The sequence below is a fragment of the Schistocerca piceifrons genome, chromosome X (genome assembly GCF_021461385.2).
Source record: "Schistocerca piceifrons isolate TAMUIC-IGC-003096 chromosome X, iqSchPice1.1, whole genome shotgun sequence".
NCBI classification, from domain to species: Eukaryota; Metazoa; Arthropoda; class Insecta; order Orthoptera; family Acrididae; genus Schistocerca; species Schistocerca piceifrons.
Window position 1 is genome coordinate 267,510,422 of NC_060149.1, and position 22,511 is coordinate 267,532,932.

At 40.0% G+C, this 22,511-nt stretch overlaps 1 protein-coding gene across 2 annotated transcripts in view; it reads left to right on the forward strand.

The window, feature by feature from the left end:
* Positions 1-22,511, forward strand: part of LOC124722861 (protein SET) — a 61,132-nt gene that overhangs the window by 27,333 nt on the left and 11,288 nt on the right. For both annotated transcript variants that reach the window (XM_047247990.1, XM_047247991.1), the window contains exon 5: positions 2,585-2,676. In XM_047247990.1, coding sequence (XP_047103946.1) covers positions 2,585-2,676 — 92 coding nt within the window. The remainder of the gene's footprint in view (positions 1-2,584; positions 2,677-22,511) is intronic.

Below are 22,511 nucleotides of genomic sequence, written 5' to 3' on the forward strand. Positions count from 1 at the left end.
CATCTGAAAAGTTCAGGACTGAAATTCCTTGTGCTTCACAATAAATTTAATTTTCAAATTCATATTGCTTTGCTCTAAAATAATTGTGTAATCACCCTCATAAAACCATTGCTGTTGCCACTAGCATATAGTTTGTAATGTAATATTCCTTTTCCTACATACTAATATTGTGTCTATGTCGAGTTCATTTGTATAGTCATTCTCTGCAGGAAGCACGAAACTATTTGTTTTATGAATAAAATCACCTTTTGTTTCTGGACTGTAATATTTTATTTATTTAATTATTTTTCTACTCGAAGGCACCTTCAGCGGGATATAGAATGATAGTTTTATTTTGAAATGTGTTATTTTTACATTATCAAACGGCTCACATCGGGTTTTTTATGTAAATAAGTAATTACTTAGTTTGTTGGCATTTGTGTTTCCTCTCATCTGGTCTGGAGGTTCCACTACTACTTCATTTCTGAAACATTAGCACATTCTTATATTCTGGACAAATTTTTCGCTGTTCATTATGTTACCGCCACAAAAATAAAGGTAAACATGGTGAACAGTGTGAAGAAACAGTTCGGAATATAAAAATATGTGTACGTTTTGGAAATCAAGTGGTGGTGCGACCTCCAGACTAGACGAGAGGAAACGCAGATGCCAACAGACTGTAAGTAATTACTTATTTACATAAAAAATGCGTTGTGAACTTTTTGATACTCTATATTAACACACATCAAAATGAGACTGTATTGTTCTAGGTCCCACAGAAGATGTCTTAGAGTAAAGCAAAAAGGTGAAATGTGCCTGGGAGGAATAAATTACAGTGTACCAAGAAAAGGTGGTTTTATGTACAAAACAAATATATTGTCTTGATGTGTTTGATGGTAATGTCTGCAGTAATTGCTGCCAAACCATTGTGGATTTTGAACCTTACTTTCTGTTGGTATATTCTGTTCAGTATTTTTTTCTGTGCTTAATTTATTATTTTGGAGAAAGTTGTGTGTGCTATTATTAAATGCTTCTTGTTTTGGCACTTCAGTCTACAGATTACTTAAATCAAGGGATGTCAAACATGCTCTTACAGGAATCTGTAATTATGTCCGTATCTTTTTCATAATGTTTCTGATTTTTCTTGGGATAACGTGTCATAGAGTAAATACAGGATTTTTAAGATATTTAATTCAATCTGTTGTTCATTTTATTATAAAGACATCCCAAATTATCTGTTAGTGTGCTGATGGGGTTTTGTGCTGTGTTAATATTTTCATTGGTTTGTGAAGGTTCATGACTTAATCATATAGCTTAAATAATTAATTTTGTTTTTTTTTTAATGGAGCCGTGCGGTCTGAGGCATCTCGCCACGATTTGTGCGGCTCTCCCTGTTGGAGGTTTGAGTCCTCCTTGTGTGTGTGTGTGTGTGTGTGTGTGTGTGTGTGTGTGTGTGTGTGTGTGTGTGTGTGTTGCCCTTAGCATAAGTTAGTTCAATTAGTGTGTAAGCCTAGGGGCCGATGACCTCAGCAGTTTGGTCCCATTGTCCTTACCACAAATTTCCAATTTTAAATGGATCTTTGTTCCTTTCCACAACTGAAGAAAATACGCGTCAAATTTTTCCGTTCGTCAGTGGTATCATCATCTTAATAGGTGAGGTCTCATATGTGCACTGAGGTGCTTCTAAGCTCTCAGTTGATTAAAGTTACAGGCTTTCAAAGTTTTCGTTAATCATCTGAGTATTTGTGCTTCATTTATATTATTCTGTTTTAATTGCTCTTAAGAGGGGGTAGGATGTCAAACGGGCTGACTTGGAGCAAGAGGGGCACCACAGGACATTTTAATTTCCACTGTCTATACTTTTACAAATAAATTCATATAAGGAAGGATTCAGGATTCACACTCATAGCAGTGGAAGTTCAGAAACACAACAATATTTTTTTTTTTTTTTTACATGTGAAATTTCACCATTTTTTGACTTACTATTGGCTGCATTTGTTGCTATAGGTACATTTTTCTGCATAAGTAAGAGATTCTTCAATGATTTTTGGACAGCATACAAACCATACTTACAAGTGAAAGAGACTCTAGAATTGATTTAATTTATGAAATATGGAATGAGCTGTTGCATTTTAAACTTCATGTTCAGAAAAAACTCAAATTTTATAGTTAATAGATTTGGAAAATTTTGCTGCCCATGTGGCATCCTACCTCCCCTTAAAATCACTTTTATAATGCTCACTCTAGCTTAATTTTTCAATTATATACAGTTTTCAGCGTTCAGTACATCATCAAAATTGGTAACTATACGTTTAATATGGAAAATCAATTAACAAACTCCTGGAAACCGAACAGAAATTACAGGTTAACTCACTAGAAAAAACACCTAAAATTTTAAATGGAGATTTCTCTGTATTACTGGATAGTTCCTAGCCAATAATGCTTGCTTGTGTTAGGGTCCCCCCCCCTCCCTCCCCCCTCCCTTGCTTCATACTCTGGCAGAGATCTTTGATGATTCTTGCAAAACATAATTTTGAGTGCTCTGTGATGTAGTTTTATTGCTAGCACTGATATATATATATAAATGAACTTTCTTGGTTGGCAGGTTATAAAGGACGATATGTGGCCAAATCCTTTGCAGTATTACTTGGTTCCAGATATTGAAGTTGAAAACGGTGTTGAGGGTGAAGATGGCAGGTAATTTTGTGTGTGTTGCTTTGTTAACATTTAAAATGGACTGTTCTCTTTCAGTGGTAAAGAACACTTAAATTTTGATAGTCTAAGAATTTGCATTTTAGAAAGTAGTTCCACCCTTACACAATTATAATGTTTATAATGTCATTGGGGTCTGCAATATTGCTCTTGCGACAATATTACAATTATCAGCATTATTTGGAACTTACGTTTAAAATCAAACTTTGTGGTGTTTTCTTTTGACAGTACAGGAAAAGTTGAGGTACTACTGTAAATAAGATCAGTTTCATTCATTACAAACATTTTTAAATAGTGTAAACTTGGCCATAAACTGGATACAAAAGCTAAATGGTTGATTGCTGTTCAATGGATCATTTTTTTGATAAATAGTAATGATTTGGAGTGAGTCATTTTATATGCTAAAAATTTACAACTGTTTTTATTTTTTGAATAAAGATGTATGAATGTTAGTTAATTGTTCCTACCCATCACTTTTACACATTACAGTAAAAGAAATTCTTGTATGGAATAGGAGGAGTTGTGAGAGAACTTCCTGCTTTGCTGTCTAAGTGAAGAAAAATTTTAGGTCCAGCATTGCACACCCCTTTTTGTGCTACAGGTTGCTTTTGAGCAGTGAAGATGCTCTTTCTTAAAGATGAGTGACCTGAGAAAATTATTTTTTATGACTATATGTCAGCTTATAGATTTCTCTCCCCAATATTTGCAGTGATTCAAAGTGAAATGCAGCTGAACTAACTAGTTTTAAGAGTTCCAAAATGTGCTTTCTCCAGTTAAGACTCTCATCAATATGGACACTTAAAAATTCTGAAGTTTCCACTCTGTTTATTATTTCCTTACCGTCTGTTACAGTTATCACTGATATAGTACTGCCAGATGTGGAGAACTGAATATGTTGTCTGTTTGAAACTGATCATTTGCAGAAAAACATGACTTTTCTGATACTTTGAAGAACATTGTTTACCGTATTATCTGTTGCTGTACACATGCTTGGACTGATTACGCTATGTTATCTGCAAAGGAACTAGTTCAGCTTATTGTATATTCAGGGTGTATACACCCCGGGACAACCGGAAAATCTGGGAAAAACCAGAGAATTTTTTGATCCGGGAAAAACTCTGGAATTTTTCAAAATTCTGAGAATTTTTCATTGTTTTAGTTCTGAGTTAAATTTTTGTAATTTTGACTGGTAAGAGTATTACTGTATCCTGCTACTGGACAATAATACTGTAGCAATAAAACATAAACGAGAGCCGAAAATCAAAATAAAACTTCAGTTACAGAAGAAATGTGCCATTTACAACAATAAAACACTGTGCACGCACAAGCGTCTGGCAACAGCAAAATATGTCAAAGGCCTTAGGACGAAGACCATGCAATACTTTGTGACAATAAACTACTGTCTATGAAAGTGATGTCAAAACTGTTTTACATTAGGTTAATTTGGGCAGTTGCCAGCGGGCCCATGCGCATGCGCAGCTGAGTCACATATGAGCAGTACCTTCTCTCGCTTTTGGCTACTCAAAGTGTGGCTGTTAGCTGTATCGGCAGTAGCAGCAGGCAGCCAGATGCTAACAAGAAAAATTTTTCTGGCGGACCCTAGCTGCCAGTTCCATGTATGCGCAGAGCTGTCAGAGTTGTAGTGGGGAGAGGGTAGTCTCCGCGTGACCCGTGTTTACGTTTAGTGATTACACTGTTTCCTCTTCGTTTCTTCATTTACAGCTTCCACATCAAATGAAAACAAAATGGATTTCTGTGTCTGGGAGCTATCACTTGAATTAAAATCCATTCATAAAATTCCGGAAGGCAAAAATATTTTATTAGTTTCGGTTTTCTGATATTATTTTATTTCCACGTTTTTGGTACTCAAACATTGTTCTATTTGCAGAACAATGAAGTTAATTTTTGTAGGTTTTCTAAAGACATTTAGCTTTAATTAATCTTTGCTGCTGAGGCAATCAATTTATTTGAAACGAAGTGTTTCATTCCACAGTATTGGCTAGTTCCAATTGTTCGCTGAATTTCAAGTGCACATTTTCATCTTCTGGGATGTATGGCATTACGCCATTATAAAGAGCCAAACATGAGATAGTTGTTGTTGTTGTTGTTGTTGTGGTCTTCAGTCCTGAGACTGGTTTGACGCAGCTCTTCATGCTACTCAATCCCGTGCAAGCTTCTTCATCTCCCAGTACTTACTGCAACCTACATCCTTCTGAATCTGCTTAGTGTATTCATCTCTTGGTCTCCCTCTACGATTTTTACTCTCCTCGCTGCCCTCCAGTGCTAAATTTGTGATCCATTGATGCCTCAGAACACGTCCTACCAACAGGTCCCTTCTTCCTGTCAAGTTGTGCCACAAACTCCTCTTCTCCCCAATTCTATTCAATACCTCCTCATTAGTTATGTGATCTACCCATCTAATCTTCAGCATTCTTCTGTAGCAACACATTTCGAAAGCTTCTATTCTCTTTTTGTCTAAGCTATTTATCATCCATGTTTCACTTCCATACAGGGCTACACTCCATACAAATACTTTCAGAAACAGCTTCCTGACACTTTAATCTATACTCGATGTTAACAAATTTCTCTTCTTCAGAAACTCTTTCCTTGCCATTGCCAGTCTACATTATATATCCTCTCTACTTCGAACATCATCAGTTATTTTGCTCCCCAAATAGCAAAACTCATTTACTACATTAATTGTCTCATATCCTAATCTAATTCCCTCAGCATAACCCGACTTAATTAGACTACATTCCATTATCCTCGGTTTGCTTTTGTTGATGTTCATCTTATATCCTCCTTTCAAGGCACTGTCCATTCCATTCAACTGCTCTTCCAAGTACTTTGCTGTCTCTGACAGAATTACAATGTCATCGGCGAACCTCAAAGTTTTTATTTCTTCTCCGTGGATTTGAATACCTACTCCGAATTTTTCTTTTGTTTCCTGTACTGCTTGCTCAATATACAGATTGAATAACATCGGGGAGAGGCTGCAACCCTGTGTCACTCCCTTCCCAACCACTGCTTCCCTTTCATGTCCCTCGACTCTTATAACTGCCATCTGGTTTCTGTACAAATTGTAAATAGCCTTTCGCTCCCTGTATTTTACCCCTGCCACCTTTAGAATTTGAAAGAGAGTATTCCAGTCAACATTGTCAAAAGCTTTCTCTAAGTCCACAAATGCTAGAAACGTAGGTTTGCCTTTCCTTAATCTTTCTTCTAAGATAAGTCGTAGGGTCAGTATTGTCTAAAGTGTTCCAACATTTCTATGGATTCCAAACTGATCTCCCCCAAGGTCAGCTTCTACCAGTTTTTCATTCATCTGTAAAGAATTCGTGTTAGTATTTTGCAGCTGTGACTTATTAAACTGATATTTCGGTAATTTTCACATCTGTCAACACCTGCTTTCTTTGGGATTGGAATTATTATATTCTTCTTGAAATGTGAGGGTATTTCGCCTGTCTTGCTCACCAGATGGTAGAGTTTTGTCATGATTGGCTCTCCCAAGGCCGTCAGTAGTTCTAATGGAATGTTGTCTACTCCCTGGGCCTTGTTTCGACTCAGGTCTTTCAGTGCTCTGTCAGACTCTTCACGCAGTATCGTATCTCCCATTTCATCTTCATCTACATCCTCTTCCATTTCCATAATATTGTCCTCAAGTACATTGCCCTTGTATAGACCCTCTATATACTCCTTTCACCTTTCTGCTTTCCCTTCTTTGCTTAGAACTGGGTTTCCATCTGAGCTCTTGATATTCATACAAGTGGTTCTCTTATCTCCAAAGGTCTCTTTAATTTTCCTGTAGGCAGGATCTATCTGTCCCCTAGTGAGCTATGCCTTTACATCCTTACATTTTTCCTCTAGCCATCCCTGCTTAGCTATTTTGCACTTCCGGTCGATCTCATTTTTAGACGTTTGTATTCCTTTTTGCCTGCTTCATTTACTGCATTTTTATATTTTCTCCTTTCATCAATTAAATTCAATATTTCTTCTGTTACCCAAGGATTTCTACTAGCCCTCGTCTTTTTACCTACTTGATCCTCTGCTGCCTTCACTACTACATCCCTCAGAGCTACCCATTCTTCTTCTACTGTATTTCTTTCCCCCATTCCTGTCAGTTGTTCCCTTACACTCTCCCTGAAACTCTGTACAACCTCTGGTTTAGTCAGTTTATCCAAGTCCCATCTCCTTTAATTCCCACCTTTTTGCAGTTTCTTCAGTTTTAATGTACAGTTCATAACCAATAGATTGTGGTCAGAGTCCACATCTGCCCCTGGAAATGTCTTACAATTTAAAACCTGGTTCCTAAATCTCTGTCTTACCATTATATAATCTAACTGATAACTTCTAGTATCTCCAGGATTCTTCTATGTACAGTACCGGTACTTCAAGAAAATGTACATCCCAAAAACAACACTGAAAAGCTTAATATCAGGTTGTGGCCTTCTTCATTGTGAATTAGGAGATACGAATGTGCACTTCAAGCAGATTTACACAATTCAGTACGTTTTACAAACTTACGATGCTCTTGGAGTATCTTCTGATCTAATTTAAGATATATTCATGCTTTATACCTACGAACATACGAGTGTCATATGCTATCGTAGTTGTGCAAGCGCAGTAACACGTTTTCTGGCTCTCTTGGGGCAGTCTTGGGGAAAATATTACGAATAGTGGTTTGAAAAGCATTACTTTCAAAGTAAATTTCCTTTTACGCAAGTTGAATTATATTACATGTGAGAATGTGGGATGAATTTCTTAAATTAGAGCGTTTTACTGTCGTCTAAAACTTAACACTTTGAGGACCAGCCACTTCGAAGAATTTTGAGCACAGATGACTGGACATTTATCTCATTATTTTAAATTTTACGTGCACTCTTGTGATGTATCCTAAACTGTACCACATGCAGAAAAAGATCATTATTCATGTGAAAGCTTAGCTTCCCTGTAGCTTATTAATCTTTGAGACAATATTATATGTGAAAGCCTAGCATTTGTTGTAGCTACACTCTGTATATTAATGTAAACCATTAACTTTTCCTCTTTGTGTGTTCGCGCTACGTAAGTGATCTTGCTGCTATTGGCTGACTACAACACATGTCCTATGCCCTGAATATCTACTCTCATCGACTGGCGAGATCATGTGACATGAGCTATGATTGGCTTACGACAGGGCATTGTAATCTCGATTTCAATACTCTGGAAAGTAGTGTGCTGTGTTCGGTGGAATTCGAATCAAAGGTCTTTCCAAAACTTTTTCCCATAAAGTGCCGGGAAATTCTGCGCTGGTGTATAAAACATTAACCATTCAAAGGATTGATATGTTTTACAGTTCTGAGGGAAAGTCTATGGAAAACCTACTGTCACTTAACACAGGAAAAGTGTGTTTTCGCCTGGGAAAAAGTACATTTTTTAACTGGGATATGCGGGGATATTATTAACCATTTTGGAAAGGAAAACTGTTGAAATTTTTGCAGAAGCATATATTAGAGTTCAAAAGCTTTGACTATGGAGAATTGAAACTATTTGTTCTTTTCTGTTATATCTTCAGTTACATATTTCCCCCAAAACCACTGAGGTTTAGTCTTCAGGCAAATAGAGTGGCAACCTTTTAAATTTGCTGTCTAAACATTTAAGAAAAAATACTTGCTGATTTTTGCCAAAATTAGATGCTACATTATAAAGTCCCTAATGATAAGTTAATCTTAAATCCCCGTACACAGTCAGTCATTCTGATTTGGTTATTTGTGAAATCCTTCAGCTCCTTCATACGAATGCCACAATGGTTCCTTCAGTAAGAGTGTAGCCAGTCCCTTTCCTCAGCCACCTATGATATATTTCATGCTGTGGTTGTAATGACGTTACTATGCACAAAACACGAAAAATATTTCTTCCTTTCCTGCCTTGCTTTGTATATCTTAAGGTAAAATAGTGCGCAGTATATTTTAGTTTAAAAAAAAGTAATGAGTTAAATATACCTATATATAAGAGGGGCTTTCAGTAAGTAATGCAACACATTTTTTTTCCTCTGCCAGTGTCGACTAAAAAAATGCTGGATTTGTTGTGAGACATCATGGAATATTCCCACTTCAACCCCTATTGACTTGATTTGATTGATTTTATCAGGGAACACACAAACAGCATTGGTCAAGCCCGCTGCTTGCCGCACCGAAACAGAGTTTATTGTGCGGTATCGTTCCTTGTGTCTGTAGTAAAGCCAACCAATGCCCTTGAACAGTGCAAGAAGACCCTTTACTAGTGCTTTTCTAAACACAATTTCTTCAGGTCTGGTTGACCTGAATATTCCGTGCCTTTTAATCTCCAATGTCTTGAATTCGAAGATTAAATATGATGCAGTTTCCTCGCTCCCACCTCACATCCTGCATTTGGGGTCTTCTTATATTATCCCCATTGTATGTAGGTGTCTTTTGAAGTTACCATGTCCCGTCAATAGTCCAACCATGAGTTTCATTTCTCTCCTGTTCAAGCCCAGGATTGAGAGGCTTCTCTTAGAACATGGCTTTGGCATCACCTTGCCATGTTTTTGCTTATGGACATTAGCCCAGTATTCTACATGCTGTCTCCTTGTCCAGTCTCGTAGCTTTATTTTTATCATTGTCTTGTTGATTGTCAGGACAGATCCCAGTCCAATAAATGGCGTCGTCGTCCCTATCCTGGCTAATCTATCGGCTTGCTCGTTATCACTAATCCCTGAGTGACCACGGACCCACAATAGGTTTACCCTATTGCTTTCCCTGAGCTCCACAAGGACTTTGTGGCATTCTACCACGATCTTTGATCTTGTTGCAGAGGCTCCCAGTGCTTTCAGGACTGCTTGGCTGTCTAAATAAATGATAATATTGTGACCTTTGTAGCACCTCCGCAAATTCTCCTCCACACATACGGTGATGGCAGAAATTTCTGCTTGAAACACATTGGTCATCTTCCCGAGAGAGATTGCACTCTCCAGCCTTGGCTGCACTCCATATACCCTGGCCCAACACATTGGTCTGTTTACAAACAGTCAGTGAAGCGGACTATGTCCCCAGTATGGTGTCTAAATTTGTTCTCCCAGAGTTCTCTGCTTCCAATTACTACATTGAAAGCAGCTGGGAGTTGTTATATAGTCAGCTGGCATTTCCCCGAACATACCTATGTCTACCTCACTCAGTATTTTAGTGAGAGATCCTTGATACCCCAGTGAGTTCCAGTTTCTGCCAGTCTTTAACCTGTGTGCTCCAGCTGCTGCCTCCATCTTTACTCATAGGTGTAATGGGGGCATGTCCAGCATGGTTTCCATCCCAGCAGTGGGTGTGCTGCTAATTCTGCCTGTAATGGCTAAGCTGGCCTATCCCTTAACAAAGCTCCTTAGCAGCTATCTGCTGTTCTGCCTTTTTCCACCACACTGTAGCCCCATAAGTGATCATATATCTTACTACCGTGGTGTATATCCAGTACATACTCTTTAGGCTTAAGCCCCAGTTTTTACCACAAGCTCTCCTAGTGCTCATTGTAGTACCTTTCACCTTGGTACAGGTACTCCTTATGTGAGGGGTACATAATAGTTTCTCTTCCAGGGTTATCCCTAGATGTTTCACTATCCCCTTCACTGGTAGAGTTCATTGAGAAGCTTGAGATTCCAATGTGTGTGTTGGATCTGCTTCCTCGTAATAGTAACACAACAGTCTTCTTAGGACCGACCCTTAGGTCCTGTTCCTTGCACCTATTTTGCACAATGGTCAGTGCTCCTTGTGCCATAGCTCTGAGTGTACTTGAAAATTTGCCAAGTATTACTATGACAAGATCATCTGCGTATCCCTGTCAAAAGTACTGTCTAGAGTTTAATTCTACAAAGAGTTCACTCACCACAAGGTTCCACAGTAGAGGGGACAGGACCCCTCCTTGTGGACCATTTTCTCTTGCATAATGTTGACTTCTAACTTTTTACTGCTAAACATGGCCCTAATCCATCTGCAAATGGTGGTCTCAAAGCCATGTACCTCTGCTGCCTTAACCATGGATTCAATGGTCGTGTTGCTAAAAGCCCCTTCAGTGTCCAAGAAGATGCATAGGGCTATTTCCTGAAAGTGTAGTACTTTCTTCACCTTCCCAACAAGTTGGAGGAGTGCAGTTTCACACGATTTTCTTGGTTGGTGTGCATGTTGGTTTATGTGTAGAGGGACCCTAGTTAATGTCCTCTCCCTAACATGCACATTGACCAGTTTTTTCTAATGTTTTAAGAAGAAAGGACAGACTGATTGGTCTCATAACCTTGGCGTTGGCATGATCACTTCTCCCTGGCTTTGGAATGAAGACAACCTTCACTGCCCTCCAGACATTAGGAATGATTCCTGCTGCTAGGCCAACCCTAAATAACCTGCACAGGAATCTTATTAAGTTCACCTCTGCTTGTTGCAGGAGTGCAGGAAAAACTCCATCTGGTCCAGGTGACTTGAACGGTTGGAATGTTCGCACAGCCCATTGGATTTTACTATGTTCAACACATTTTCTGGCAGATTCCCAGTTCTCCCTTAGAGTACCTGAAAACCGATATCTCGCATGGATCTTGTCCTGATCTATGTTGTCTGTCAGAGTACATTGAGGAAAAGGAGTCTTGTGGAGTAGATCCAGTGTTTCATGTGCTGTCCTTGTATATTCCCTTGTATTTCCTTATAAAGTTCTTCCTGGATTAGTTGGTATCCTAGTGAGGATTTTGTGAAGTCTGGCCTGAGCAGCCTACCCTCTACCTCCTTACAGAATACCTTCCAGGGCACCTGCTTTGCTTGCTTAGTTGCAAGATTGTATTTGACAAGGGCCTCCCGATTGTCTGCCCATTGTCCTTTCCTTCTCACAAGGTTAAAAAGTCTTTGTACCTGTTTCCTCTGTGATTCAAGGTTGTTCTTCCACCAAGATACATTCCTATTTGTGCACTTCTTGGTGATTGAACAGTTGTCATGGAGGCAGAGGTCACTGCCTCTGCTATCCCCTCAAACTCTACTGGATTGCCTATCGAAGTACTGACTTCCAATAGGCTTGAGTCGAGGTCCCTACTATATGTCTCCCAGTCCATTCTCCTGGGGTTCATATAGGACATGGTCTGTCTAATGCCAATTTCAACCTTGAACTCAATATATACATCTGGTCTGATGAGGATGGATCTAAAGCCACATTCCATTGTTTGACATAACTACCCATCAAAGTGGAACTGAAGGTTATGTCAATTATCTCTTCCCTTCTTGTATTCCTAAATGTAGGTTCTTTGCCCCTATTGAGGATCTCTTAAATTATTAGCTAGAAGAAATTCTAGAAGGTTCCCACCTCTACTGTTGGTGTCGCTGCTGTCCCACACTAAGTTGTGGGCATTAGCATCGCATCCAACAAAAAGTTGGTCGCCCTGTTGTGCACAGGCTTCTGTCAGTCTCCTCACCTCCTGAGGAGGAGGAGCAGTGTCCTCGTAAGGAAGGTATGCCGAGGTCATTACAATGTAAATGTATACAGGGTTTGGGAAAGGGAGGAGGCGGTTGTTACGTATACCTCGTGATGACAGGGTGCAGGAGGTCGAGCAGTCAGAATTAGAGTGTGGGCATCCAGGGCTGCCGTTAAATGACAAAACAGGAAATTAGGTACAATAAAGAGAATGTATTTCAATGTACGGTGTACAAGGGGTGCACCTAGGGTTGGAAGTTACCAGGTTTAGGCCAGTCTATGAGGTCGAACAATTAATTGAAATGGGCAACGGAAGAGGAAGCGGTTCATGTTAACTTATGTTGATGGCCAGTCGTGAAAAGCAGAGCCAGAGGCTCTGCCTTCCAAGAATATGTCTGTTCTGCTCAAAGTCTGGATTACAAGAGAGAGAAGCAATTGTGTTCTGCACCGCAGAACACTCCATTGTCCACACACATGATCGGTATCCCGTGCACGCTATTGGCTAAAACCAATGGTGTGAATTCGCTAAAAGTTTCAGCAGAGGGCTCAGGGAGTTTCTTGTCAGCAGTTTTAACTGGACAGAACTGCCTCGGTTTTGAAAGACAAGCAACTTGTGTCACATAGGCACAGCGTAAGTTGCTCTGAGAGTAGACTTGTAAAGATTTGACTGGGCCTTTGAAATAATTTTTTTAAACAGATTCCCTAAAATATTCCTTGACTGGCTGCCACCATGTACAATGAAGTCCCTCGTTATACCTTCCTCACGTTGTTGCATCCTGATGGTCACTAGTCCCTACAACAAAAGTCTGCCATCGGCATGAAGGGGTTCCATTTTTTTACATAAATTCACATTTTGGAGTTTCTTACATTTCTAGCATGAACCAGCTTACCGCCAGTGCCACCGAGGCCCGATACCCCCTTCCTGAATCGGGGTCACGTCCACTTCCTGCCCTCCCAGAAGATGACTCAGGCCATCAGTGGCCCCTTTACTGCGTTGCAGATTTATCTGCAGCACAGTCGGTCTTCATCTTGCCACCATTGTCACTTCTGATGTCTTTGATTACCCTGACAGCAACCTGTGAGAACCTCATGAATAGTCTCAGGTCCTGTTCCCGCATTGTCCTCAGGGACTTCTCTCCAACTTCCACCACAAGGGTTTGGCCCTTCGGTGCAACCTTCCCGTTGATTACCTTCCAATCTTCTGTTGAGACTTTCAGGTTTTGAAAACCTTTTCTGAATCATTGTCTCTGGAGAGGTATCCTTAAGGAGTTTTGGCACACAGATTAATATCTTTGTGGTCTTGAAGAGCTCAGTTGCTTTGCATCCTCCCATGGTGACATTTGGGGCAACTTTTCCTTAAGCCAGTCTGCTGTACCCACCCCCTCACAGACAAAGATGGCCACTGTGATCCAGATACTCTCTCCTGAATTTGGGTCCTGGACCAGTGTCCCCCCCCCCCCCCCCTACCCCCAAATCTTCTCAAAGAGCATGAGCTGCTGCTGCTGCGAGGTGATCTTGACCAGTGGGTAGCCTTGCTGGATACCCGCCATCCTAAAAACCCAGACTACAGTACTATACGTCTGTTTCCCTATTTCTTGCCTCGATTTTTTGTGGATATGCTTATCCTGAGAAGTGGGAGACTTAGATTCCTCCCTTGTTCTCTTGCTGCCTGCCCTCGATGTAGAAGGGGTTTGTACACCCCCTTCACACTGGGACAGTCTTTTTCTTGGAGGTCTTGGGCTCAGGCCCTTTTATTTCCCTCCACTTTTGTTTAGGAAGCCACTCTTTTCTTTCCTTTAGCTTTTGTTCTCTAAGAAGTTTCCTCCTCTGAGCCCCAGACAAGTCTTTGATCTTAATCTGGCCCAACATCTCAGTAACCATTCTTACTTCCTGACCTGGTCTGTCCCCCTGTTCAGCTGAGGGATGTTTTCCATCGGTTCCAGCCCCCATGTTTGGGTGTCTGCGGTCTCAGCTTGCCCCTCACTATTACTATTTTCTTTAGTGTCCATTTTGGTCCCCCAAGAGTTGGGAATCTAATCGGTCCACACCACAGAAACCCCACGCAGCGCAAGGCTAATTACTCAGGGAGATCGCCCGGTATCCCTGAGGCTCCATTCTTGGCACATCTTCCCATGTGCCACGCACCCCTCGGCATGGATCGCATCACACCTTGGGTTGGGTATTGAGGAGTTAGGAAATGTTAAGGAATGGATGTGGGATGACGGGTTGTTGTGGGAGACACTGTCTGGTCCATCAGCCAAATGCTACCGACCATAGGTTCCCACAGTCGGCATAGCCCTCAGCTTCCCGCACAGACAATGCTACTTCAAGGTGGTGTCCCCGGGGAGGTGAGTCCCTGTACTTTCATGTAGTTCCAATAGGTGGCGGCATTATAAGTAGCCTTCAAAATGGCATCTGAAATGGAAGTGTGTTTCAGGCAGAGAGGTGTTATTGAGTTCTTTTATCAGGAAACCAGACCATCGTAGATATTTATTGATGCTTGCAGAATGTCTGCGCAGACCTGACGGAGTGAACAAAAGCATGGAGTGTCCATAGATAAGGCATCTGTCATCATTGCAACCAGGTCGTGCGAACCTGTCTTATCTCCTGCCAGCTGCCCACGCACAGCTGCGACTTGATAATTGAAGAAATGAACTACAGTGTGTTCATTGCCACAAAAATGCAAATGAACTTCTCCTTCTCTATAACACAATGCATCACACATGTCTGCACTCCCAAATGAGCTCACAAAACTTCATTGGAGTGTTCTTCCAGGTCCACCATACAGTCAGAATCTCGCACTTTCATCCGCTTGGCCCAATGAAGGATGCGCTCCGTTTAGCAGTGCATGGATGATGGGGAGGTTATTGATACAGTGAGAAGTTGGCTCTGACTTAACCGGTAGAGCAGTGCCATGTGAGTGTACAGGCCCTCCCATTAAGGTGGCATAAGGCTGTCGCATTGAACAGAAATTGTGGTGAAAAATATGGTTTTGTAGCCAAAAGAGTGGGGAATAATATGGTGTGTTGGAACAGTGAATAAAATGAACTTAATTTCAGAAAAAAAGTGTCATTACTTATCAAATGCCTAATGTATTTACTCCGTGACTACTGTGTCGACATTTGCATACTATCAATATTGTTTGGTAGTATTTGAATGTTAATCCAAGCTGACAGGCAGAAAGCCATTTTGAGTAGCAGCTTTCTTCATGAGTTGGTACAACAAATCTCTTTTGCCTATTGACAAAGTAAAGTTATAGCCAAGATAATGTTTCGTACCCTTATATTCCTCAATTTTTAAGGAAAATGTTAAGAACTTCCAGTTGTATGGTGTTGCGGTTCCTTTTCCTCCCTATTCTTTCTGTCTAAACTACCTCATAGCTGAAAAAGAGACGGTGTGAGCTACTGTTGAGGAATTGAAAATTCATCATGTTTTATTTTGTGTGATAATAGTTCTATAAACCAAAGTCTTTACCAGGATGCTGTTGTCAAATAATCTATAGAAATGTCTCTTCATAATGCGGCCATATAGCAGTTACACATTTCTTTGGTGTAGCAATGTTGGAACTTGGAATAGAATGGAAAAAAAAGACTGATAAGATGCCCATTGTTTTGTGGCATCACATTCCTGTTCATACTGCACCATTCTTCAGGCGTTTTACTTCTGTGAACAAGTGTTTGGTTTGGCTAGCAGAGTAAAGAGAGAAATATGTTGTAGTTCCAAGAGCTTAGTATCAATGAAGTTACAAGATCTCAAAACCTGACATCAAGAGAAGTTCTTTGCTATTAAAAGTTTCCTACTAAGATACAGGTGTGACACATTTTTTGATTTACATGCAACTGGAAGCAGAAATTTGTCATGGGCCCAGGAAAGAATTTGAAGAAGGAAATTGTTCTCATAACTTGAAGAGGACCTAAAGAGTAAAATGTAAAGAGGCATATGATAAACATGTCCCTTCTGTCAAATTTTGTGTATGTATTCCACCTGTAGTTTATGTCACTCGGGGACTTCTGGTATTTACAATAATACTATTAAGTAAAAATTATTTTGTGTGTGATATAAAACTTTACCAATTGGGAATGTGGTTTGAGAGAAATGTAAACTTTTCCATTTGACTGCTGGTGTTGATGAACAAAGGATCTACATTGTTCCTGTTGGTGGTGTGCTTAGGTCTAACATGTAGACTGAGCCGTATCAACTTTACAACCAGCAGCACAATATGTATGCAGCTGGGTAACACTTTATGCAGGTTATAAGTGAAATCTTAGCTAAAGTTCTCATAGGTATTGGAAGTGGTCATTATGTTGTAAATCTGAGGCCATGGTATCGGTGGAAAATTTTCCTCTAACTACATTCGCATGGTACTGGCTATGCGCAGTGGATTGTACCCTTGATGGAAAACATCATATTTTGTAGTTATTCACTATCAGGGGTGAGTTAGTTTCCAACTGCCACCTGTTATGGAGCAGCAGGTTACATATTTAGATTTTTCTGTGTTATTGCATAGTTTAATTCTTAAATACCGAACCTATTTTTGTATTTAAGAGATGTAATCTCGTGTTGTAGGTAACTGTAAAGGGCAGACTGGCACAGTCTGTAGCGCAGTTCTCATTTATTTTGAATGACCAGCTACACAGCTCAATAAGGTGTCGGCCTCCATTGGTGACACTTGAGTAAGGTAGCAAGTTACTTACTGAGCTTTCTGTGAGTGCTTTTACTATTAATTCCTAAGTTAGTAGCACTAAGATGGATAGGATGTATGCATGCTGTGTGTGGACACAGGAGGAGCTGGTTGCAATTCATGAACAGCTGAAAATACTTTTGGCCATGGTAATCCGTCTTCAGGCCGCTGCGTGGGGGTGCAGCGTAGGTGGAGTATCTGGCGTGTCACATGGTATGCCTCAGGTGTCATTTGTTTCGCCCATGGGATCTAATGCCGAGGCACCTTTGTGTGTACCCAGCATGGTGGCTCTGCCCTTACTGCAGAGTGGGTGGTAATGCTTTTGCATCACTCAAAGTGAAGAGAGCCAATGTGGAGGCTGGCTATCTAGCCTCACCCATTCGCCCCGAGTGGACAGCCAGTTACCCCTTCAGCAGGGTCTGTAGCAGGCACACCAGGGATGGGAGTCTAGTCATTATTGGGAGCTCCGATGTTAGGCATGTTACGGAAAGTGTCCAGGGCTGGAAAGAAGTGCACTTGGTATGGTAGCCACATTTGAGATGTGGAAGAAGCCCTGTCTGTGGTTATCAAGTGCAGGGTGCAGTGTGTGAAAGTTCTCTCTCACGTTGACACCAATGATGTCTATTTGTTTAGGTTCTGAGGCCATTCTCAGTTTAGAAGAGTGCCTGGCAAAAGTGGTAGAGACTGCTGGCCTCATGTGCGAGCTGCAAACAGCGCTCACAGTTTGCAGCATCATTACTAGAATTGATTGAGGTCCTTTGGTTTGGAATTAAGTGGAGGGTCTCAACCAAAAGCTTCGTTGATTCTGTGATGGTCTTGGCTGCAGATTTCTGGAACTGCATTGTGGGGAGTTGTAGGACTACCCTTGACCCAGGTCAGGGATGCACTTCACAAAGGAACCAACTAATCATGTAGCAGAATACTTGTGGAGCGCAAAGGGAATTTGTGTAAGGCTGGGCGTTCATGAACGCCCACCAGTCAGTGTGCAGAAAGTGAAATCGGACAGCATAGAAAGTAAAGACACTTTAACTGTCCAAATTTTAGTAGTAAATTGTCAAAGTATTCATAAAAAAGTTCCTGCTTTTACTGCCCTTCAGGAAATGTTTTCTCGGAACTGAATGGCTAAAACCCGAAGCAGAAAGCTCTGAAATACTTAGTGAGGTACGGAATGTATATTGAAAAGATAGATTAGACACTATAGGAGGGGGTGTTAGTTGCTCTCGACAAAAATTGAAATTGAGTCTGACTGAAGTTACATGGATGCGTGTAACTGTTCCACATGAGCTCGAGTTAATTATCACATTTATTACTGGCCACCTAATTCCGTCGTGATAGTTTCACAACTACTAAAGCAAAGTTTATGCTCAGTAGCCGATAAGCAATTGGTGGCACCACACGTTGATGAATGAACATAATTTAGTTGCAGTATGATGGACATAGAGGAATTATGGGCATAGTTCAAATGGATTGTAAATTATGCTCTGGAGAAGTATGTGCTGAGTAAGTGATTAAGGGTGGGAAAGACGCAACATTGTTTAATAACCAAATTCAGAAATTGCTGAGGAAGCAGAGAATGTTGCACTCTGTTAAAAGAACGTGAAAATGATGGCAGGAAAACGTTAGTAGAGATTAGTGCTTCTATAAAAAGAGCAATGTGTGAAGCATGTAATTACTATCAATGTCATACCTTAGCAAAGGATCTTGCAAAGAACCCAAGAAAATTCTGGTCCTGCATAAAATCGCTAAGTGCATCGAAGGCTTCTGTCCAGTCACCCATAGACCAGTCTGTTGTGACAGTAGAAAACAGCCAAAGAAAAGATGAAGTCTTAAATTTATAAATTTATTATTTGAACAAATCGTTGACAAAGGGGATCGTACAGATGTACCGTCATATGGCCGTTGTGCAGACACCCCTATGGAGGACATAGACATTCCTGGTGTAGAGAAGCAACTGAAAGAATTGAAAACAAATAATTTACTAAGCCCGTGTGTGATCCCAGTATGCTTTTACAGTACTCAGCTCCATTGGCCCCTTAGCTTGCATTTATCAGAGATATCATGCCTAGTGCGAAGTCCCCAACTACTGGAAAAAAAGTTCTGACAACTCCTGTATATAAGAAGGGTAAAAGAATGGAACCAAAAAATTATAGACCAATATCCTTAAAAGCTTTCCTGCAGAATTCTGGAACATTTTGTCTGTCAGAATATAATGAATTTCGTTGAGGTGGAAGAACTGTCCACAAATCAGCACAGATTTAGAAATCATCGCTCATGGGGAAATTAAGGTTGTTGCTTTCTCACATGAGAGACAAGAAAATTGTCAGGAGTGTGCAATGGAAGTGTGAGAGGTCTGCTATTTTCCTGTGTATACATAAACAATCTGACATACAGGGTGAGCAGCAATCTGTAACTGTTTTCTGGTGATGTATGGAAGGTGTCATCATTGATGACTGTTGGAGGATTCAAGATGACTTACACAAAGTTTTTGGTTAGTGCAATGAATGACAGCTAGCTGCAAAAAAAAAAAAAAAAAAAAACCACAAACTTGTTTCCTGTGTAAGTTTCTATGCACCCAATATATTCAATACATGGAATAAGGTAGTTTTAGCACAGAGGTATGACGCACACATCAGACACATGATAGTCATTTGTGGTTCTCGTAGGTCAGGTACAGAGCAAACTGAATTGGCTTTATTGGGAAAATACAAGAAACAAATTACGCTCGGGATGAGTCTGTGAGGGAAAAGAAATTTCATTATGCACAAAAAACTGAATTATGAATTAGTTTTCTTGTGTGGACAAAAAACACTTGACAAAGATAACAAAGTACAGACAAAAAAGATGGAAGCAATAATGAACCAAGTAATCCAAGGAAGATTGGAAACTGCAAGAACAATTATTTGGATATGAGAGTCAAAAAGCAGTGAAATATGATGGTCAAACTGTTTTCTCCCAGATGAAGTATGTTGCCAGGAAATATAGCAGTCAGCCTGTGTAAAAATGAATGATCGTTGAAGGAAGAACACACATGCTAATAAAACAAACAAAATATTACTGTAAAATATTTTTTCTGGTAGGTTAGTACTTGAAAAAGCTACACACATAATAAATATTGCACAGTTCTCAAGGTAAATTTTAACAAAATAGTTTTTCACAAAAAATTGTGCTTCAGACAATAAGCAAACCACTTTATATTAAAAATAAGACTAATACAAATTGACTGTGACAAGGAATAGTATCACAAGTGAGTGAAATGCAGTAGAGTGTTGATTATCTGAACTGGGGGAACATTGGTGTTGGGGAAACTGGTTTACTCAGATAATCAAACTAGATACTTTTATTCACCAATAAAAACTACATATGTGATTCTTGAGTTTCTCCCGGCGTATTTGATGATCAAAATATCCACGGGTATGCTGCCGGTCTATAGTGTCCAACGGGCACAATATTTCGGCGATCATACATGTCGCCATCATCAGGTGAACTGACGGACTGAGCTCCTGTGAACGTGCCGGCATGGAGATCCGTACGCTATGGCTGCTCAGAGGGAACTGAGCAGCCATAGCGTATGGATCTCCGTGCCGGCACGTTCACAGGAGCTCAGTCCGTCAGTTCACCTGATGATGGCGACATGTATGATCGCCGAAATATTGTGCCCATTGGACACTATAGACCGGCAGCGTACCCGTGGATATTTTGAAAAACTACATATGTTTATAGTATGAATGTTTTGGTGTTACAAAGGCAAGTACAGTAGGAATGTACGTAGTACAACCTAGTGAACAAAAAATATGTAGTACATACGCATTTTGAATGTATAGTAATTATTTACAGGCTTCACTCTTAAAAATCCTTAATTTTGGTCTGTCTAAGCAGGCCTACCCACTTTCTTCAGGGCAGATATCTGATAGTGGTCACCTTCATCTTGCTTCAAACCATCACAAGGCAGAATCTACAATGTAAATGCTTCAGAAGGAGCCAGTATATTTTCAGCTTCATTTTCCGGATCGCTAGTTAATGAGATGCAGGTAGTGTCAGCATTGTCAGTGACAAGGTTTAGAGTTTTGCTATCCCAGGATTTGGTGCCCTGGATCTGTATCATAGACGCTCATCCATTCTTGAATGTCTTCATCACATTAATGGCAATTGAATTCTGTGCATCATTTTCAATTAGACTTTGAGAATTTTCTGCCATACTTAAAATTTTATTGAAGCTTTTTTTATTTCATGTTCGTTTATTTATTTATTTATTATAAATATTCTGTTCCTTTACACTGTCCCATGCGGCTCCAATCATCTAGGATGCATCTTTCAAATAAATATTTTTATGGTTTCGTAAGACTTTTTTCTCCCTGCTCTTCTCCTTCTAACAATAACTTACAAAATAATTATTTTCGTAACACAGTTTGGTTTTGATAATGACTTGATCCATGTACTGTCATAAGGAGATCATTTTATGTGTAAAAAAAAAAAATCACTTTTGCAAACTTATTCTTTCAGTTGAAGATATCATGGGGTGGATGTGTGGGTGCATTGTCAAGGACCAATAATGTTTTCTCCCTTTTGCCATCCTTTAACTGATGAGTTTTTACAGAGGGTGCAGAAACTTTCCATAAACTATTCCATGAAAATCGTACCACCCGTCAGTGCCCTCTTTTGTGAGTTGTAATCAGTAGGCATCCCAGACACATTAATGTGTTAGGAACAATGCGATTTCTAACTTTTACCAGCGATGAGCATAGGCAGTTGGTGGCTATCAGTAACATCAGTACAAGCTAAAGCAATAATATGATCCTTGCTTATTTTAGGATGAGGTGCATCTAATTCACAACATGAAGCAAGAGTTTTTCATGGCAAAGCTTTCCAATTGAACCCAGTTTCGTCAGCATCGTACGTGTTTTCAAGAGCACAATCTTCTTCCCTCAGTACGGCCGCTTGTTTGATTTTGAAAGAATTAGCAGACAAGTTTTTTTTTCTTGTACTTGAATCTCAAAAATGCCATGTCTTGACATAAAGCATTTAATCGGCCAGTGCTTGCTTTAAAATTTGTTCCTGTGTTTGCCACTATTAAACAGAATCATATAGTTGTGTGTATATCTGTAATTGCTGACGGAACAACCGTGTACTCGTTAGATAACTTGGTTGCAGATTCAAATTCCTTTAACCTTTAATTAATCTTCTTCTTAGCTCTCATAGAAAGGACAACACGTTTAGGTTTAGGCATTTTATATCACAAGTGTACTTTATGCGGCACGATTGACACAAGTGATCACATAACAGAGTGCAGATAGTTACTATTGTTGGCAACTAGGCATTTGGGGGTGAGAGAGGAGGGAGGGTGTATGGAGGACTGAACCACAAAGATCAAAGTGGGGGGGGGGGGGGGGGACATGTGAATGAGTAACAGTTCGGTTGACTTCTGCTGTACTGTAATGGTATCTAATTCAGTATTGTAGCATGAAACACAAATGGAAAGTTAGTTTTAAAGGAGTAGAAAAATATATCAGCATTAAATATAAGCTATTAAAGAAATGTTTGTATTAACTGGCCTAACTTAATCTCTTCCTTAAATAATTTAGCTCAGTTTTTGTCTGCAAAATGGTGTAATGTTCTAGAAACATCAATATTTTGTGCTCCTTTATTTTCAGTTGATGGTATTACCAAACCAATAACTTTTTCTGACTTGTTATGGAACAGTAGTAATTATTTT